Genomic DNA, 21,850 nt, shown 5'->3' on the forward strand with positions numbered 1-21,850 from the left:
AGACCTGGATATCAGAGCCAAAGATGGCACTCTGACCACTACCACGTACTACAAACCGACAGCAAGGAACTCATTGCTTGATTTTACCAGTTTCCACCCACGCCCCCTCAGAGAGAACCTGCCCTATGGACAGTTCTTGCGTATACGCAGGAACTGCACGAACATCTCTGACTATAAAAAACAGGCTATGGACTTGACCAACAAGCTGTCACAACGGGGCTATCCAAGACCAATCATCAACAAAACACAGAAAAGAGCAAGAAACCAAAATCGGGAGGCCCTCCTCGAGACTGTCACCAAAGTCCAAGATAACCCACCCATCACCTGCGTTACGACCTATAACACAGCATCGAATGAGGTGTCGAAAATTATAAAAAAACATTGGAAAATCATCACTTCAGGACAGAGGAAATGGGACCTTCCAAGATTCGCATACAAGCGAAACTCCAATCTAAAAGACCGCCTTGTCAATACCCGTCCCAGACCACCATCCCCACCTGCCACCAACACCCTCCGCAACATATGGGGCCTCCCCAATGTCAGCGGGCACTATCCGTGCAATGACTGCAGCGTGTGCCACCTCACCTCCCACACCAAAACCTTGGATTTGGAACCAAACAAGATGTGGACCCAACGTAGCCACACTAACTGCAACTCCCGCAATATCATCTACTTAATTACATGTAGATGTGGACTCCGATACATTGGGATGACCACACGGAAAATAAAAACCCGCATAACCGAACACCGCAGTACCATCAGATGCAAAAAGAACATAAGCAAGATGACCAACCATTTCATCACCGAAGGCCACACACCAAATGACCTATCATGGACGGTGATAGAGCAGATCACCTCAGGCGCTATGGACAATGACCAAAAACTACTGCAGGCTGAACAACGGTGGATCTACCGCCTTTCCACATCCACCCAGGGATTGAATGATGCCATCCCGTGGAATTCTTTGACCCGTCAGTGATCACACTACCCCCATCATCAAACTACATATGGTTGGGCGCAGTATCACTGAAACGACTACGTCCTCTAAGCAGTCTTTCTCCTGAAAATTGCTAAAGATTGTCCCCCATTTATTCACAATACACTTGTCTAAATGTTTCTATATGCCCGACGTCCATGAAATGGACGAAACGAAATTATTTATATGCCCCAGGTCCACTCAATGGACCAGAACAAATGTGCCCGGTGAACAACACACCGCGCATGCGCGGGCGATCACCCGTCATACGCCGCACATGCGCAGACCAGCCCGGTCATAATGCGCATGCGCGTACAACTAACACTACCCTCCAGGCTGTTCCCCTGAGGAGCATGCACTTGGACCTTTCGCGCATGCGCTAACTATAGACGCGAGCGCCTGGGTGGTTCCCCAGTGGCCCATAACGATGCCTCCCAGCGCGACAGGGCGCTAGAGCGCGCGCGCACCTAAGGCGCCCATACTTACTCCAGGCAGCATGACTCAGGCCTGTGAGTCTTTTCACCATTGCCCTCCACATCACAGGTGCACTTAATTAGACCAATTAACAAGACTACTTAAGACCTGGGAAAACACTCATTCCCCACCGGTATGCGAAGGAGGCACTACAGGTCCAGAGCAGGCTCAACCCAGAAGTACTGTGAGTATGAGAAACCACCATCACGACTCCTGGTAAGCGCTATTTTCTTTCCTAACAGGTCTCCCTAATCAGTATGGTAAATGTTTGTCCCCCCAGGGTCAAGCCTTTGCCACCTCCCAACCTTGAGGTCAGACTGAGCAAATAACTTGCGTAAGAATCCCTCCTTGCGCCGCATTTTCACTAATGCACCCTGTTTTACTCCGTCTCTTAAATCACCTCACTCCCGAGTTATCAGTGCGATTCCCACTGTGATGGTACCACCAATACCATCACACCATAGCCGCCTATAGCCCACCAGCACTCGCTATAGTGACGGCATCAGATGTGCGTAAAACTGTACATCCTAATGACTCTACCTTCTCCCTGTGTGTTTTGTTTTGTCCTTCCATGTTATGTGTACAGGTGGTCTTGAGAAGGGAATCCCCCTCTCACACGTAGATACACTTTAGGGCGTGTAGACACATAGTCTCCTCTACACCCCCACTAGGTAATTTGCACTCACTTATTTTAGGTCCTGAAGAAAGCCAGTCTAGTCATAAGGCACTGGCTGAAACATGTTGACCCATTGGATGTGAGAGGTCGTAACTCGCCCCTTACATCCCCTTGCCTTATTTTTAACCGCTGACGGAGGCCCAGGTATTAAAGTCTAATTTTACCTTCGGGTACTGGGACCACCGTTCAGCCGTTTTAACATCACTTCCTTAACTATCTTCACCGCACACTCAGTAAAATACCAGCTCCGCTGTAGTCAGGCGTTGAAGCACACCCGGGGCACGCTAGGTGCCACTGGGTGGGCCCGATGATGAAGCATGCCACCAACTAGGTTGGTGGGTGAGGGCTTTTTGAACACACCTGCTGGGTGTTCACACTCCGTGACAAAACATATCAGAGTCTTCCCCCTCCCCTAAAGTAACTTGAGCTAGTCTCTTTTTGATTTAATCAAGGTAAATAGTTTATCAGAATTTGTCTTGTGCGACGTGAGCTAGAAACACAATAATTCATTTCTAAATACAGCCACTATTCTGATATACTTTAAATGTCACTTTTCAAGGAGCACCAAGACAGCACTGAAAAGACAGTAATTAGATGTAAAGAAGTTACATGGAGGGCATACCTTTGCTTAGTTCTTTGACTTCTACGGATGGAAAGAGGAGATATCTGGCACTGACCGAGTACTCGGCAAGCCTGGATCCATGGTGAGGCACGCTGTAAAAAAGGACTCCTCTGGTGTTCTTAGAAAGATCTTTCATTTCTGGATTCCGCGAAGCATCTAACAGCATCTTTTTCACCAGGAGACCTGCAAACAAACATATATAGTTGAAAAATGGGCAGACACCTTCAAAGTTTGGTTTCCCAAAGATGGAAGCCGATTATCTTTTTAAGATGTTATGAGCTTTTCAGCTGAAACAGCTGGTGCTCAATATGCTATCCCAGTCCCCAGAAGGAACACTCTATTTAAAGAGAAAGTCTGTTTGGGTGCTTTCTTGCTCAGGGAACAGCTCGGGTTAGGAGAAATGCTGTAATAACCAGCAGAAGCTCTAGTAGCCCTGCCGCTCAATGAAAGATGCAAGGCAGCGCGCACTGGACTGATGGTGGCTACAGCGTGAAGGAAGACTGACCAGGACTGTTTCTACCCGTACAAAAACTACAATATGCAGATGAACAGAGTGAATGCTTGGTAGTGAGAGACCTGGGCATACGCTAAAAAGAAATGATGGGTGCCCTGGGCTTACAAATGAATCAATAAATAATCAGAGAAAGTACAAAAAAAATACCTCAGCTGTGGAGGAATGGCTGAGGAAAAATAAAATCCAAGTTCACAGAGGTGGAACTAGTGGCAAAATTGTTGGATGCCAAGGATGTTGTCAAGAAGTAAGGCTGGAGGTGTTGTGGAGCAGGTGAAGTAGCATGAGAAGTTTAGAGACATGGTACTTGGAGCAATGGCAATATCAGACAATTAGGAGGCTGGAAAATGGATGGAAGGCAACCAACATCTTTAGTTTGGGCATCCCACATGCTTAACCCAGAGACACCTAGTGATGTACTCGTTTTTCTTTGAGCAACTGGCCCCTTATGAGGAGATGGAGTGGAAACAGTGACTAAAGCTTCACATGGAGCTGGGACCACTGGGGTTGTACTATGAGACCTGGATCTCCAGAAAACTATCTTTGATAGAACATCGTTGAGGCAGGGTGTCTACAGGCGGAGGATAGATGAATATATTTTTCTAGCCTACTATGAACACACAACGCTGGTGGCAACAATATCAGGTGTCTACCTTTGGATATTACGGCAACAGAATGTAATCCAGCAAAATGTAAGGTGTTGCACAATACTCAAGTTTTTGTCTTTTCAAAGTGGGAAGTGTGCAATCTTTTCAGTATGGGCTTTAGTCCACTACCTGATTTCTGCATAGAGGTTTTCTAAGCTCTATCTTTGGGTTGCACCTCTTGATACTCCTTTGGAGTCACAACTTGATCTGGCATGGTTTTCAGAAAGAATAGGTAACATTTGTTTTGCAAAGGTAGTGATTTGGCTGAGGGTGTTCTTCCTTCTCTTCCTGCATTCCCCCACTTTAGCCTTTCACGCCTTTCCTGATTATGCCGTACAATATTCTTTCATATTTTCTTCCTTGTGGTGTTTACCTGGTGGGTTATAGTTCAGAGGGCATGTATAATCTTTCAAAAAATGATGGAGGGCTAAGAAGCTACAAGTGTGAATCAGATTAAAGGGGGCTGTAGCAGGGAACCATACAACCGTACTTGCTTGTCTTTAGGTGAAGTTACACTTAAAAAGATTGAAACCTAAATTATTACTCGTACACTTTAAAAAACATGTTTTAAACTTGTAAATGGTTTGTATAACTTTTTAGCTAAGAATGTCAGCTTTAAAAAAGAGAAGCATTTCAATAGTCTATTATGCAGTATGCATGGGGTGTCTAACTGTAGCCATCTTCGAGTAGGCTTGGCGCCTAATACTCTGCCCCAGCACCAACATTAAGAACCCTATCTTAGAGGATAAAATGGAAATGTGCTTTCTTGCTAGGAGAAATGTCATGCTGCCCAACCCCCTGGTCTTAACATGTAGGTGAAGGGCGCTCTTATCCAGTCTGAGAGATGCCTCCATCCAGGCCCAGACATAACACTGTCCTGCACACCTATCTGTTCCCTGCTTTAACCAGCAGTCTCTTTATGGTATTCCAGGCAAGTGTTGGAGCTTGATCCCTGACCTGCAAATGGTTTAAAGGAGTGACACAACTTCTTTGAACCCAGTTCCTTAATCAGCCTCCTCCTGAGCAGAGCCTGGACTCCAGGAGCCTTTGGAAGCCTAAACTAGGACTGTTTAATCTACAGCCCTCTTCTGCCTCTTTCCCTTGTTTTCGGTCAGAAGTTATCCCCACAACTGTCCTTACAACCTCCTATTTTCGTATCACTCATTTCATTGACCAGGCAACCTCATACGACAGACCCAAACATAATGCTGGCATTCAGACGAGCTAAATGAAGTATGCCAGTAACACACTGACTCACCTCACACTTCAAAAAACTCAACAACTATCCCCCACCTTATGCACCTTAGCTCATTGGGTCATGCACTAGATAAGAAAGCCCTTCCAGTAGCTTACGACACAGACTATCTGTGGCAAAACCACTCACACCAAGTAAGAACGGATATATGTTCATTCTGGGTGCTCCTAATGGAGCTTTGTGCCAGGCTTCCTGCTGGATACATAAGCGCCTCCCAGGAACAGTTTGCAGAGGTGGTGACTCATAGCCACTGCCCCATATCTGTTCTTAAATGGCTCAATCAACAAACCTGAGCCCCTTGGTAAGATCATGGAAAACGTGCCAACATTAAAGCCAAATCAGACTCTGTGATCCTAAAACAGTCATAAAAATAATGATAAAAGGCAGACATCGTATGCAACTGAAAATTAGTGGATTGCAGAAGCACAGAAATATGGTATAGTCTTGTCAGTAAGGATTAGGCATTTTGGCTCACCCACATTACAGAGGAATTACAAGTTACTTGTTAAAGAGCTTCTTGTACTCTACATATGGAGTAAGCTAAAGCACGTTTGCACAACACAGAATGAAAGAATGAGAAGTGTGGCTCACTGGTTAGAGCAGGCAGACCCTGAAGCAGAGGTCAGACCCGGGACCAGGGTTCAATTCCCGACGCGGCAGGGTCTTGAGCTCAAATGTCCATGGACTCGATAATTCTCGCTTCGGTGCCTGACCTAATCATGGGTTCACACTCTGCAACTCTGGGCATTAAGCTTGCTTAATCTCCACAACGGCCCCCCTGCGGCGGGATGCCTGGCTTTCACCTTGGGGATGCCCTGTAGGGGCTATCTCACAGGGAAAAGCCAGGACGGGTTCCCAAGGCAAGCGCGGAGATACCCCTTCGGGGGTCGATTCAGGCGCTATATAAGAAACATAATAATAATAATAATAAAGCAAAGTGGTGGCCCCGCCAGAGGCAGAATCCGGCTTGTTCGTAGGCCATGTCTTCAACAAGCGTGCGGCATTCTTCTTAGGGCCATATAATTATTTGTCAACACCATCAACACCAATCCACCAACTACGGTAAGATATTCTACACCATATGTAAAGATACTGTTGTAACTTATCCCAATGGTTCACCACTCCCATACTCTCCCCTCTTCCTTTCCCTCATTTGGTATACCCCGTACTCTCCTGTGAAGGCTGACATAGAACGTTGGGAGGTTCGCTGAGAGCGAGAGACACGACAAGCTGGGGACACCTTTACCTCTCTAATACTTCAATAAAGAAGTTATAAACTATATGGTCTGGACCCTATTTACTACATTTTGTGGCGACGAGGGACGGAAGCTGTGCCAGGGACAGCAAGGTGTTTCCCCCCTGGAAAATCCTGAGAAGCTTGGTTGGTAAAGAATTTCAACTTGGACTTACCGGTATTCCCCGATGGTGTGTGACGTTTGACATTGATCGTCTCATCTCAGCATGGTGGTGTGAGGAAGCTGCAGTGCCTGTGTTGCGTGCTTCTCAGCCTAAGAGCGACATTTTGGGTTCCGACAGAGGGCTTCGAGGCTTGGTGGTCAAGTTCATCACGGCTGGTCTTTGCCGGAGTTTTGTTCTTGCTCAAGCGATTTCCGAGTGGCAAGTGGAAGCAGGTGAGCGGGCTGAGTGAAGTCAGCGATCAGAGCGGTTTCGATCCAGGCTTTCACGGCGATCTTGTGACACCTTTCTCGGAGTGTGGTGGTTCGATGCTCGAGTTGGGAAGTTGCCGGAGTTGTGTGCAGGACAACGATTCGGGGAGGAACGCTTCGAGGACAGTTCTTCGTGAAGAGACGTGGTTCGAACTTCTTGCTTCTGTGACTGAAATCTTTTCTCACAGGAAGTTCCCGCCTTCAGACGCTGGGTGCTATCTATTGGATGATTGTGGAAAACTCAACGGCAACTGAAAGAGGGCTTATATCCTTTCTGTTTGTGATTGTTTAGCAGAAAAGTGGGATATGTTCTATGCTGTATGAGTTATATTTGTATTTTTCTTCCTGCAGCAGTCAGTGGATTAGCTTAACATTGTCTGGTATTTAAGTTCTCACTTTTCTTTCCTCCTGAAGTATATTAGAGTGTCTATTTCTTTATTAGTGCACTGTATTTTTGGGAAGGGGGGGAAGAAGTCAGGATTTCCTTAGGGGTACAGCCTTTCATGGCCATGGCAGGAGCAGGAATGAGTCAGCCGCCACCATATCTAAATGAGCTTGGCGAGCCAGACATCCCTTGGAAGAGGTGGGAAGGAATTTTTAAATCCTACCTCATAACAATAGGGGGTTGGTAATTATAACAATGTGAGGAAACAACACATTTTACTGCACAACTTAGGTATTCATGGCAGGAAAGTTTTTGAAGACATAACAGGCAGACTGGTGGATGATGAACAAGAAGAAGTTGAAGGGACTAATGTGTATGAGTATACTCTGAGGAAATTGGAGGAACATGTTAAAGTTAAACTTATTGTAGTACTGGAAAGGCACAAATTTTATAAGAGGGTGCAAAAGAAGGATGAGAAAGTCACAAATTATGTTGCAGTCCTGAGGGTTTTATCTGCCACTTGTGAATTTGGGCCATTGACGGATTCCATGATTAGAGATCAAATTGTCAAGTGTACTAATGATCCTAGGATCCAAGAGGAACTGCTCACTAGGAATCCTGATCTAGATGAAGCACTAAGCATAGCAAAGGGGTTGGAGCATACGGCGTTGTGCATGAAGGAAATGAAAATTCATGAGGGAGTTAATAGAGAAAAGAGTGAGAGCAAGGTTGCATCTGAGGGGGAGACAGTATGTAAGGTGGGAGAAAAAGTGAAGGGCAGTCAACGCAGTAATGCAGAAGGTTTATTTTGCTACAAATGTGGTAGTCCCAATCACTTGGCGAACAATTGGAAGTGCCCGGCAAGGGATGTTTTGTGTAGAAAATGCAATAGGAGGGGGCATTTTTCAAAAGTGTGTAAAAATATTAATCAAAAAGTACATGCCATAGAAAATGTTGAGAGAGTAGATGGGGTGAGAAAACTTATATTTTTCAAGTTGAAGATGACATGGCCAATGATGATAACAGCTACCCTAAGTGTGAAATCACCCTTGATGGGGAGAAGTTCGAAGTATACGCCGATTCGTGTTCCCCTTTTACTTTGATTGACAAAAGTATATTTGATGAGAAATTTGCCTAACAAAAGGTTGTTCTTGAGAAAGCTGACATAAGTCCAGTGGGGTACTATAGGGAACGTATCCCAATAGAGGGTATGGCAAGGATGAGGATCTCTTTTAAGGACAGGCATACTGTAGGAAAAGTCTATGTAACCACAAGGGGTTCTAGCCTCCTGGGGTGGAAACATCAGAAGGAGTTAGGGATTAAGCTAGACCCCAACAACAGAGAGCAGGTTCTTCTTGTGGAACCTCCTAATATTGCTGAAAACCTAATCTCAGAATTTAAGGAGGTGTTTAGTGAAAACCTGGGAGTGCTAAAGAACTACATGCATAAAATCACTCTTAAAGAGGGGGCTGTACCTGTAGTACATAAAACCCGATCTATTCCACTGCGCATGAGGGAACCATTGGAAAGGGAGTTGGAAAAGCTGGCCAGCCAAGGTGTCATCATGGAAATTGAAAGCTCGGCATGGTTGGCTCCAGTCGTCATTACGACCAAGGATATAAGGCTCTGTGTGGACTTGCGAGACTTAAATGCCAACATCCAAGTGGACAGATATCCCCTCCCGAGGATCGGCGAGATGTTGAGCACCATACAGGGGGCGAAATATTTTAGTGTCTTGGACCTGTCCTCGGCCTATTATCAGATAAAGCTGCATCCGGAGTCTCAATCACTGACGGCCTTCACAACCCCGTTTGGAAATTTTTAATTTCTGCGGATGCCTTTTGGCTTGGCATCCACAGCTGCAGCCTTTCAACGGGTAATGCAGCACATTCTCAAAGACTGCACAAAAACGATGTGCTTTCAGGATGATATCCTGATTTATGGTGCTGACGAAAAAGAGCACAATGACAACATCAAAGGAGTTTTGGAGAGACTGAAGGGAGTTGGTTTCCCCACAAGAGTGAGCAAATGTAAGTTAGGTGTGTGTTCAGTGGACTATCTGGGTCACACCATCTCAGAAGAGGGCATCAAACCGAAGTGTGATCTGGTAAATGCGGTGAGAGATGCCCCCACTCCCACCAACAAAGAAGATGTTGTGTCATTTCTAGGATTGGCGGAATACATGGCGAAATTCATCAAGGATTTTGCCACAATGTCACATCCTTTGAGAGAGTTGGTAAAAAAGGATAGCATTTTCAGCTGGGAAAAGGATCAAGAGATGGCTTTCAAAAAAATTAAAGAAGCGATCATACAGGCACCTTTCATAGGGAAATTTAATCCGGAAAGAGACATTAGAATTTCAACGGATGCCAGCAACAAAGGTACTGGAGCCACTTTAGCACAGAGGGTGGAGAAAGAGTTAAAGGTGGTAGCCTTTGCGTCCAGAACGCTCACCGGTCCTGAAGCAAACTATTCAACCGTGGAAAAAGAGGCCTTAGCCGTCTACTGGGCCATCAAGCATTTCAAATATTATGTGTGGGGTGTTCAATTCGAAGTGCATACAGACCACAAGCCTTTGGTGCCATTGTTCACTAAGAAAAACATGGAGAAGATGACCCTGAGCATAGCTAAATGGGTGTTAGGCCTACAAGGCTACAATTTCAGAGCGGTGTACATACCAGGACAACAAAACAAAGTGGCGGATTTCCTATTGAGGGCTCCCATCTGCGGAGAAGCTGAGGAGGAGAAGGTCGAAGATACAATTTTGGAAGTGAGCTTGGCAGCGGTGGCGAAAGATAGTTGGAAAACACATATGGAACAAGATGAAATTTTGAAAAGTGTGAAAACATATATTGTGTCCGGATGGCCGAACAAATGTAAGGAGCTTGAAAGGGAAATTCAACCATATTGGAATGTTACGGAGGACCTTTCAGTGGAGGGGAAATTTATCCTAAAGTCAGGAAAACTGGTTCCCCCGGAGGGGATGAGGAATCAAGTGATTGAGCTGGCCCATGAGGGTCACTTGGGCCGCAGTCTTAGCAAAGCAAGATTACGTGCAGATTATTGGTTGCCAGCTATGGATCGTGAAATGGAGGACAAAGTACGTGATTGTTATGCTTGCAGCTTAAGCGACAAATCGAAAGTGACAAAACACGCACCCCCGATCCCGGTGGAAGTCCCGAAGGTACCCTGGGACAAACTCGGTTTTGACATTGCGGGTCCCATTCACGGGAAAGGTCCCCGGGATTGGTATTTGTTGGTGTTAATTGATTATTACTCCAACTGGATGACTCACAAGGTGGTACACAATATCAACACAAAGTCCTTGATTCACTTCTTAAAAGAGGTGTTTTCGAGAGAAGGCATTCCTACAACGCTCCGCACTGAAACAGCTATGACACACATAATTGATGACGCCCTCCAAATTCTGGATCGCAATGAGTCCTGCCTCCTCATCCTTCTTGACCTCTCGTCTGCATTTGACACGGTCAAACATGAGAATTTGCTGGAGCTGCTAAGTACTAGAATGGGGCTATCGGGAACTGTTCTCAAGTGGTTTTCGTCCTTCCTTCACAACCGGTCTCAGAGGTTCAAGATCGACAATGTGCTATCTACACCTGTGCCTGCAGATCTAGGTGTTCCACAAGGATCCACCCTCTCCCCTACACTGTTCAACCTCGTTATGGAACCGCTCGCCACCTTGCTTCAAGCATCCAATGTTCAATTCCATATGTACGCCGATGACACACAACTCTATCTAAAGTTACAATTCCCGGAAGATATCAAACATCTGAATTCCACGCTTATTAACACCCAATCTTGGCTGGCCGATAATCACGTATAAACAAAGAGATTCTATCAAAGTGTAGTGATTTTTATTATTTTTATTAATTTCTGTGGGTGATAAAAACTAATAGATGAGCTCTCTCTTAGGGTGGTAAAGATGAGAGCACAGTGTGCTTTTTAAAATACCCCTCACACACTAAAAAAATCCAATAGTGTCATGCTTCATCATTGGGGTCTTCCCGTCCCTCTACGCGGCGGGGCGTGCTACGACCTGACCGACTACGCGGGAGCACTAGTATAGTGACAGGACTATGTGACTGTGCAAGTGTGGGTGATGTCAGTGAAGTGTAGGGACCTAATTAAGTGTGGGAATAAAAAGGTTAAAAATCCTCTGGCTAGTGGAAAAAAACAATTTATTCACTTCCCTAGCTGGGGACGTTAAGAAGGGGGTTTTGAGGTAGAGCGATTCGCTACAACCTGGTCTACATGTTTCGTAGGCAGTCCCCTACTGCCTACTCATCAGGACCTTCTAATGGTCCCTACTGGAACAAAGCTCAGTTGCTAAATGTAATAAGCCTGTCGTCCTAGAAACCAGCAGTAAAAATCCACTGCTAGTTTCTGCTTCAGGGCATGAGCTGGCCCTCTGTAAGCAAAAAGTATCAAAAATAATGACCAGAATGTGGTCTCTGTAAAATAAGGAGGAAAAAAGGGAGAGAAACATACAGAATTATACAATGATACTGTAATCTGTCTGTGGATGCTCATAATTGTTAGCGCCACAGGTCCCACATTTTAGTTGCAATTACCCATACCACAATGATACACGTAAGACTTTATGGACAGAATGATGGTTCAATCCGCCATCCCCTAAATGTTTGTTTCATAATGAACATTGTCACGCCCCTTGTAATTTAGGCTGTTTTATATGGCGCGAATGATAGTGCAATCTGCCATCCCCTATATGCTCGTTGTTGTGGCCGAACATAGGGAAGCCCCTTGTAGTTAGGGCTGTATCCATCTTCAACATACACACACTCTCACGACTCAATACATACAACGGAACTCTGCAGGGTAAAAATAGAGGAACCCGACTTGATCAATACCAGTGGTGATCTGAGAAACAATCTTTTTAAAAAACCTTTTTAAAAAACCCAAGGGGCACACCCCAATCATTAAGTAGTGTGCAATACATACTGCTGTTGCGCAAAAGATATGCCCCATGAGCTGGTACTCGGTAGGTATTCACCGCGGCGTTCTGAAAAAAAGAGACCGCGCCCTTAGCAAACTCGTCAATATACACCCATGTCATATAGCCCTCGTCTTGATTAGCCAAGTGTTTAGCGACTTTTGGCAAAGTCAAATACTCACAGTGACCGCTATATCATTAAGGCTTACTTCTACCACGAGGTACCGCTCCGAGGACTAGTCGCGTCTGCGGCTCAGTGGTTATGTGAGCTCTGCTTACGCGCCTGTGACGCGTGGGGAATCGCCCGCAAACACTAGAACGCTACCCCAAGATGGCCGCCCTGAAATGGACCAAGCGTGTGGTAAAAACGGAAGTCTGTCTTCCGTGTTCATTAGGTAACCAAATGTGATCGAATATGAAGATTGCAAAATATCTTATCCTAGCTCCTTGCATTAATACTATGTTATTTAGAAAACGAACATGTCTTATTATATTACAGAGAAAAAATGTTAACTGCAATGCAATATAATGAAACCGGCTCCTGAGTGCCTCAGGGATGAATCTCATGGCCGAACAATTATATTACCCATGTTACCTCAGATAATTAAGACAACGATCAATATGATAATATATTACAGAAAAACATGTTGTCTAAACTACAATATTATAACACGCTTCCTCAATTTCTCAGGGGTTACTGGCGTTGCCGGACAATTATCTTAGATAAACTATAGATCCTCTTGGGATGCATACATTTCCGGATATCTAGTAGGTTGTTATGGCGGAGTACCTCAAACCGCAGGGTTGAGACCTGTAATCCCCAGTGTATAACAAAATGTGGGCAATGGGTTGTAGAATGCTGGGGTGGGTGTTATCAGTGGATCACTGATAGGACGCAGGGGATCTCCTCAAGGCCACGGATGAACTGCCTCTCAGTGGGGTGATGGTACGAGGCTTATAGCTGACCCCACGGAATTTCATCGTTCAATCCATGTTTGTTCGACTGGACACGAAAAACCCATCTCTGTTCTTTCTCTAGTAGATGTTTCTCGTTGTCAATCTGTTCGATGACCGTCCAAGTGATATCCTCAGGTTTGTGCCCACTTTCCAGGAAGTGGTTTGTTAATTTCGTACTCGCCTTTTTACATTTAATGGTGCTCTTATGTTCGCCTATTCTCAACTTCACTGCCCTGCTTGTCATACCAATGTATTCAAGATGGCAGGGGCAAGTAATGAGATAGACGACGTTCGAACTGTTGCAGTTGGTAAAGGCTCTTTGTTCCCATGAGGTCCCGTTGTTAAAGGTTAGTTTTTTGCTCTTTTTGGTCAGGCAGCATACCTTACATCCGCCGCACGGGTGGTGCCCTTGTACAAAGTTGGGATTGATTTGGGTATTGGCTTTACTGTCCTTAGGTCTGGTGTGTACTAGTATATCTCTGACACTCTGTGCTCTTTTGTGTGAAAACATAGGTTTAGGAATGTCGAGACCTCCACTGTTCAGAATTTTCCAGTTTTTGTTGATGATCTTGCTAACTTGGTTGGAATTGGTGTTATATGTTGTAACACATATTGGTCGCTGTACTTCCACTGTTTTCACTTTTTCTTCCAGGAGGCTGTCTCTGCAGTTATTTCTCGCTCTTTTGTAAGCTTGGTCAATGGTTCTCTGTGGGTAATTTCTCAGTTGTAACTTCTTCCTTAGGTCATTTGACTGCGCTTTGAAACTAGCGACTTCCGTGCAGTTTCTACGGAGTCGCAGAAATTGACCGTAGGGTAGATTATCCCTCAGATGCCTTGGGTGGAAGCTCTGATACAGCAAGAGACAATTCTTAGAGGTGCTCTTGAAATGTGTCGTTGTCATCAGTCTTCCGTTTTTGGGAAAGATGTTTAAATCCAAAAATACCAGATTGGTTTTGGTAGTGACACTGGTGAAATTGAGGAACTCGTCTTGGTAGTTGAGCCAGGTGAGGAACTGCTGGGCGGTCTTATCATCTCCATCCCAGATGATCAGGATATCATCAATGTACCTCTTCCAGGTCAAGATCTTTTGTCGGAAAGGGTTGCTGGTACTTAGTATTTTTGTTTCCTCAAGATGGTGAACATAGAGACCAGCTATGCTTGGAGCAAATGTGCTTCCCATGCTGGTCCCATGTTTTTGGAGGTACAGGGTCCCATTGTGCTCAAAAAAGTTCTCCTTAAGTGCCAAGGAGCAACACTCCATAACCACGTTCCGTGGGGTCTGGTACTCCCAGTCATCTGCAAATAGTACATCTTCAATTATTGCCAGGGTGTCGTTGTGTGGCAAACTGGTGTACAGACTTTCCACATCACAGCTGATTAAGAGCTGTGTTTCTGGGTCAAATGACACCTCCTCCAGTAGGTTTAACACATCTTTTGTATCTCTCAGGTAAGTGGATGTCCTCTGTACCATTGGTCTTAAAAATGCGTCTGCAAACCTAGAAACTGGTTCGAGAACTGACCCAATCCCTGATACTATGGGTCTACCTGGTGGGTTCTCGAGGTCCTTGTGAATCTTGGGTAGGATGTACAGGTAAGGGGTTCTAGGGTTCTTTTGGCACAGGAACTCTCCTTCCTTGTTAGTGATCCAATTATGTGACAGTGCCTCCTCTACCATTGTTTTGATCTTAGTTGTTATTTTGTCAGTTGGATTGGTCAGTAGGACTTCGTAGTTCCTTTTGTCTTGGAGCAGTCTGGAACACTCCTTGTCATATTGTTCCCTTTTCATAAGGACAGTTGCACCCCCCTTGTCTGCTGGTTTTATGACAACCTGTTTGTTACTGCTCAATTCACGGAGTGCCTGTCGTTCATCTTTGGAAACGTTTTGAAAAACCCGTTTCTGTGCTGGGTCCAGTGCTTCAAGATCCTTCATGACCGCCTTCTCGAAGGTCAGGAGTTCAATAGGGAGAGTGTGATTCATGGGAGTGAAGGTGGACCGTGGTTTCAGTCCCGTGTCTCCCTTGTCTTGATTGTCTGTTTTATCTTTAAAGAAGACCTGCAGTTTCAGTCTCCTTATAAATTCCTGGATTTCCTTGCAGAGATGAAATTTGTCCATGTTGGCAGTAGGAACATATCCTAGGCCTTTCTCTAGTACTTTTTTCTGTGATTCCGATAGTTCACTGCCCGTAAGGTTTACAACTAGGCTTACTTCTGGTTCTTGGATGCCCCTGTCATGCTCCTCGTTGATACTCTTGGAGTTCCTTCTTCTTCGTTGCTCCAGTGTACCGAATTGTGACAGTACTAGAATGGGGCTATCGGGAACTGTTCTCAAGTGGTTTTCGTCCTTCCTTCACAACCGGTCTCAGAGGTTCAAGATCGACAATGTGCTATCTACACCTGTGCCTGCAGATCTAGGTGTTCCACAAGGATCCACCCTCTCCCCTACACTGTTCAACCTCGTTATGGAACCGCTCGCCACCTTGCTTCAACCATCCAATGTTCAATTCCATATGTACGCCGATGACACACAACTCGATCTAAAGTTACAATCCCCGGAAGATATCAAACATCTGAATTCCACGCTTATTAACACCCAATCTTGGCTGGCCGATAATCACCTCAAACTAAATGCTCTGAAAACTGAGTTCCTACTCATCTCACCCCCGGCGAAAATCTCCACCACCCAAACCTGGCTCAACAACCTAACAGCACTCAATGTCCAACCTACCATCGTGGACTCGGCGAAATCCCTAGGCATCACACTCGACGCCAAGCTCAACATGCAGCTGCACGTCAGCAAAGCCACAAAAGCAGCTAATTTCCAAATTAACACGCTGAGGAAAATTAAACCCTTCCTCCCGGCCAAAGACTTCCAAACTGCTGTACAAGCTTTAGTCATCCCTCGAATAGACTACGGAATTGCGGCCCTCAGCGGTCTCCCGCTATCCACAACAGCACCCTTAAGAGCCTCCCTGAACGCTGCCGCGAGACTCATTACTGGCTCTAGAAAGCATTCGCACATATCCCCAGACCTAAAGTCTCTAAAATGGCTGCCTTTTGAAGCCAGAATACAGCTAAAAATTGCAGTTATGACACACGCGGCCGTGCACCACAAGGCACCTAACTACCTCGCTCAAAAGCTGTCTATATCAGGAGGTTCGAGATCCAATAGGAGCACAAAAAATCTTCTCCTGAAACCTCGTAGATTCCGGAAAGTGAAAACTTACAAGTGCTCCTTCTCAGGGATGGCACCCAGGATCTGGAATGCGCTCCCTCCTGAAACCAGGCTGATCTCCTCCACTGCACTCTTCAAGAAAGAGGTGAAAACCATCCTTCTGGCCAAGATCTCCTGATCGTTATAGATGTTGGTTCAGAGACTCTGCATTGCTTTGTATCACTGCTCACCCTATCCCCTGGCACTATACTCTACTTGTTGGGGGCACTACTACGCTACTCTCTTACTACCGACCAAGATATGATACACGTTGGTTTACTGATCCACCTGTACACCTCTGTAGTGTGATCAATGACTTGTGCTGTCCTATATTACTCCCTTACCTGATTGTATATGGATTGGTTTTATGTATGTTTTTATTATCCATGTTATTACCATGTTATTGACTATTATACTGTTTCCCATTATCTCTGTTGACTCCTACTGCCCCTTCCCTGTCTTTGTGAAGCGCTCTGATATCTGTAAGGATCCTGTTCGCGCTATATAAAACTTTGAATAAATAAACGATGATAACGGACAACGGCGTACAACTAGTCTCGGAAGAGATGAAAGAGTTTCTAAAGGACTGCTCGATTACCCATGTCCGTACACCGTTATATTGCCCAAAGGCAAATGGGAAAGTGGAAAGAGCGAACCGCATGTTGAAAGAATGCATACATCTGGCCAGCAAGTCAGGAAAAAACGTGGATGACGCTATCATGGACATGTTATGGGCGTATCATACCACTCCAAATGCTACGACGGGGCACTCACCTTTTGAGCTATTGAGAAGAAGAAAGGCGGGTTCAAAGTTATCTCCCAACTGGATGGGCAAGAATATAGAAGTGGAAATCGATCAGGAGGAAACAAGAAAGAAGATCGAAAACAAACAAAATAAATACAAAGAATGGTACGACAAGAAATGGGGTGCCAAGGAGAGGGACCTCACGGAAGGACAGAGTGTGTACATCAAGAAACCCGATAAACTAGGGAAAAGCGGAGAAAGATTCTATGCCCCGGGTAAAATAAAGGAGGTGAAGAGGAACATTGTGGTCATGGAAGATGGGAAAATGTGGAGTCAGGACCAGGTAGTACGGTCACAGTTAGAGACAACAAACTAGTTGCAGGCAGATCTGAGGAAGGGAACAGCAGGCAGGATATTGGGCAGAGGAGGGAGAGCTATAGACAAAGAACCTCTCTGCACTGGCACAGACAGTACAGCTTGAGTTGAGAGTATTACTTAGGGGTTAGACAGCAAGTTTCTGTATGTATCAAAAAGAAAAAATTGTTGTAATTATTAATCTTTAACCTTTGCCAGTTGTATGGGTCTTCTGCGCAAGACCTTACTGTTTTTTCTTTCATCCCTCCTGGGGATATTATGTTACTAGCTAGGTTGTTCTTAACCCCTCCCCTTCCTTTTGTATTCCTTGCTGTCCCACTACGTTGCAACCGTTCCTACTCACCCACCCCTCTACCTTTTCGTTCTCCCTAGGGAGGATGGTGTGTTGTAACTTATCTCAATTGGTCACCCCTCCCATACTCTCCCCTCTTCCTTTCCCTCATTTGGTATACCCCGTACTCTCCTGTGAAGGCTGACATAGAACGTTGGGAGGTTCGCTGAGAGCGAGACACACGACAAGCTGGGGACACCTTTACCTCTCTAATACTTCAATAAAGAAGTTATAAACTATATGGTCTGGACCCTATTTACTACAGATACCTTCTGACACGGTGCGTATCTCTTCACCCAAGGTGCAGCAAACATGAATGCTAAGTGAGATGCCACGTTGTTGCAACCGAGGAGTTTTCTCCGCAGAACAATAAATGGCCCTGACGTGCAATTGATTTTCTCTCTGTGAGTCACAGCCTTTTACCTCCATCTGTTTTCTTGCCTAGGATGGTGGTATTCTTAATGTTGTTTCTGGACAAGAATAATCAGTGACGGATGCCCACCCTAAAAAGTGCAGGGCTTGTGCCATTATAACAACCCAGTGGCAGACCAGCTGCCAGGTCACAGGATTCCACCGTCTGAGTTGGCAAAGACTCCACCAGCAAAAACGTAGAAGTTCCACTTGACTAAATGGGACAGAAAAGCCCTGATATTGGGCAAGTGGAACCCCTTCACATTTATAGAGGAGATCTAGCTTCTAGAAACTATAAATGAGGATCTTAGTGTTCACAAAAAAGAAGAAGTGTAACTGAAATCCAATGGAACATGCTACCAATAAGCTATCTATGAGATTTTTACATTGAATGTATGAGCATAAATAAGATGTTGGGAAGGACTATCCCACCATGCAACAGTCCAAAATACAAGATAGAACCAAGCACAAACAGAACCCCTGGGACAAAAAGACTAACAAAAGTTCTGACATATATGTTTTCATCCAGATAAACCCTGAGCTCCTAAAACATGGATTATAGAATATCTGTTCTATGTCCAAATATGGGTTTGGGAACATCTGCACTAGCTTCGCAGAAACACCCAGGAAGAAATCTGGACAAATGATTTCCTGGTTCATATGAAAATACTAAAGAAGGAAGGAAACCATCGCACTCCTGGGTAGATAGTCAGGTGAATCTTATTCCAAAAGGTGAAAAGGGTAGGGTGCCAAAGACTATCACCTCCTGTTCATAGAGGTGAGAAACTGCAAACACATGACGGTGCCCTTCCCCGGGAAGGGTTAGAATTTGAAGCACACCTGAGCGATAAGAATAGTTTTTCTTAAATTCAGCAACACAGTAATGTTTTTAAAAAATCTGAATTTATTCCTGAATTAATTAATTCATATTAGAACATTGGAATGTTGGGAGCTCCATTGAAAACAATGGAGTGCTCCGGGCTTATAATGGCTGGTATAAGCCTGGAGCTCCAACATTCCAATGATTCTTTGTTCACAGCTCTGGCTGTGTACAAAGGCTTTAAGGACCCTGAGGGGATTCCAATCCCCTCACGCTCCCATAAGGATTTGTTCTTTTTTGTTAGAACATTCTGCCCTCTAGTGGCAGAATGTTCTAATAGCCTTATAGCCCTTCGTAGCTGGGCTATACCTGCTATTAAAGTCCCTCTCCCTTGCTAAAGGCCCTCGCCTTCGGCTCGGGGTCTTTAACGCTGGAGAGGGCCTTTAATAGCTGGTATAGCCCTCTATGGCGGGCTATAAGGTTATATTGCGTCATATCAAATTCGAATAATGGTTATTCCATCAAAGTTTAAACAATCCAAAAGATGGTGGAGACGTCTTGACGAATTTTTTAGACACAGAATATCCCAGCACTCTACTGTAATTAATCTAGGTCAGTTGTATATTGTATTCGAAACAAGTGACAACATTTTTAGGTCTCGCCTAGACGAAAGCAAAAGCGAAGCTTTTGCTGTCTAGTGCGAGACAACTTATGTAGTTACTTTTGGGGGAATGTGGACAGCAGACTGTCACGAGCTTTTTCTGGCAGAGATTTGACCTCGTGGGCGCGCACGCCCAGCACGGCGCCGAACACGTCCCCTGCCACAGATTCCCTGAACACACACATGCAGGAAGGCACACACACGCGCGCACCCCCCCTACTTCCCCCCACTCACCGGCACACCCCGCCGCACACACACATGAGCGCACCTACACACACACATACAGAGCCCCCCCCGCCGCCGCATACATCGAAGCGCCCCCCCCGCCGCCACCGCATACATAGAAGAGCCCCCCCCCCGGCCGCCGCCGCATACATACAAGGCCCCCCTCCCCCCCCCAAGCCGCCGCATACATACAAGCGCCCCCCCCAAGCCCCACTTACCGTCATTCTAAAGTCTTGCAGCCTCCGCGGGGCTCTCCCTCGGGCATGGGAGCCCCGCGTCACCAGCACTGCTTCTCTCCGTGGGCGCCTGCGCGGGCTTCCAGAGACGGAAGTCCCGCCCCATGGAAGGTTTCGGTTTCGCTGCCGGAGCTGGTTTTGCTGGGAGGAGGGGGAAGGAGCCAGGTGCTGGTCCCGCGTTGGCACACTTGTTTATTTAGCTGTTCCAGTTCCCGGCCTGGGAAAATGTTGTCTTTGTAAAGAAGCAAAAAGAATCTTAACACATCTGCGTCACATTTCCACGCATGGGGGAGGTAGAGAGCAGTAGCCGAGATCTTGCCGAGACAATCGCAGGAACTGCAGCAGCAGCGCGGGCGACCATGCAGTCAGATCTGAAAGGTATGTCGGTGTTCTATCCAAATACACCCCTCGAGGGATTCCACGATTTGTAGTGAGTCCGTCTAGCGCTGGAGCGGGGATGGTGTTCTCGAACAGTCAACATGCGGTTCCTCTTTGATCGAGCATGAAAATTTCCTATGTGTTGTGGAACCATGCCAAATTGATGGCGCTCCGACGTCATAGGAATGAATGTGCCCTTTGTTTTCAGCGTAATTAATAACTTTAATTTGGTAATAACGTTCGACATTTCGAGTAAAATTGTGTAGCTAATTTGCATAAAGCATATGTGAAATGTATGGCATTCTTCGATAAGAAGCAAAATGCTTCAGAGACCAGAGGGTGGGGGTGAACGAGGATCACACAATAAGTAAGAGGCTACCTGCGTCGTAATTGGGGTAGCTATTGCTTTACAGTGATTTTGTTTTGATTTCCCTGCAGAAGATTTTGGTCCCAGCTTCCTGTATGTATCACTGCATAAAAATTTCTTTACTTCTGTTTGTGTAGGCAGATGGAAGCCGTCCCTAGACGCGGACGCCCTGCGCGAGTCAATGCTGAACTAAATAGTGAAAGAAAGGCCCTGCAGACTATTAAGATAGATGTCCGAAAATAAACTCCTATAACATACTCTCCTTTGTTTGAGTGCCAATAAAAATGTTAATAGACTACATCTCTTCACCTAATGTTAACGTTTTTAAATCAAAAGTTACTAAGACAGTGTTTGGAAATGAACTCAGTCATCTATCCATTGTACTGAGGAAGGATTAATGTAGTCCACAACTGCTCGGATGAAACAGAGCGGGGCTGTTGCGAATTTCAAAATACTTTTATTTAACGTAATAAAAAAACGGTGTCTCAAGCAGAAGGGTATGACATGTTTACACTCACGAATAGTAAAAAGCAGAAAACGACAGGCCTCAATCACAGAAGCAATTTGAGGTGAAAATCGAAAGAGGAATTAAATATGAAACTTAGATTATGTAGGATTTTTGAGTAGGCCAGTGTGGTGGGGAAGGAAGCCAAAGGTGCAGTAGAGCAAGCAGAACAATCATTGAAAATGCAATAGGTCTCGCCTTTCATTAAGTTAAAGCCATTTGCTTTGCTATACAATAACATTAGCAAAGCAAATGGCTTTAACTTAATCAAAGGCGAGACCTATTGCATTGCAAATGCTTGTTTTGTATATTCTCAGAAATTCATGTACTACCAACAAATTTTGTTCTCGTAGAAATGGATAATTTATTTTTATATCAAGTTTGAGTTGTATCATCAAAACAAAACATAAGTCATTTCATTATTGACAAACAAGCATGGAATT

At 45.2% G+C, this 21,850-nt stretch overlaps 1 protein-coding gene across 1 annotated transcript in view; it reads right to left on the reverse strand.

Annotated features, from left to right (window-relative positions):
• Window positions 1-21,850, reverse strand: part of SERAC1 (serine active site containing 1) — a 435,480-nt gene that overhangs the window by 42,619 nt on the left and 371,011 nt on the right. Inside the window, exon 15 of the mRNA XM_078649122.1 lies at window positions 2,749-2,931. Within this exon, the coding sequence (XP_078505248.1) occupies window positions 2,749-2,931 (183 nt within the window). The remainder of the gene's footprint in view (window positions 1-2,748; window positions 2,932-21,850) is intronic.

The sequence above is a fragment of the Lissotriton helveticus genome, chromosome 6, assembly GCF_964261635.1.
Source record: "Lissotriton helveticus chromosome 6, aLisHel1.1, whole genome shotgun sequence".
NCBI classification, from domain to species: Eukaryota; Metazoa; Chordata; class Amphibia; order Caudata; family Salamandridae; genus Lissotriton; species Lissotriton helveticus.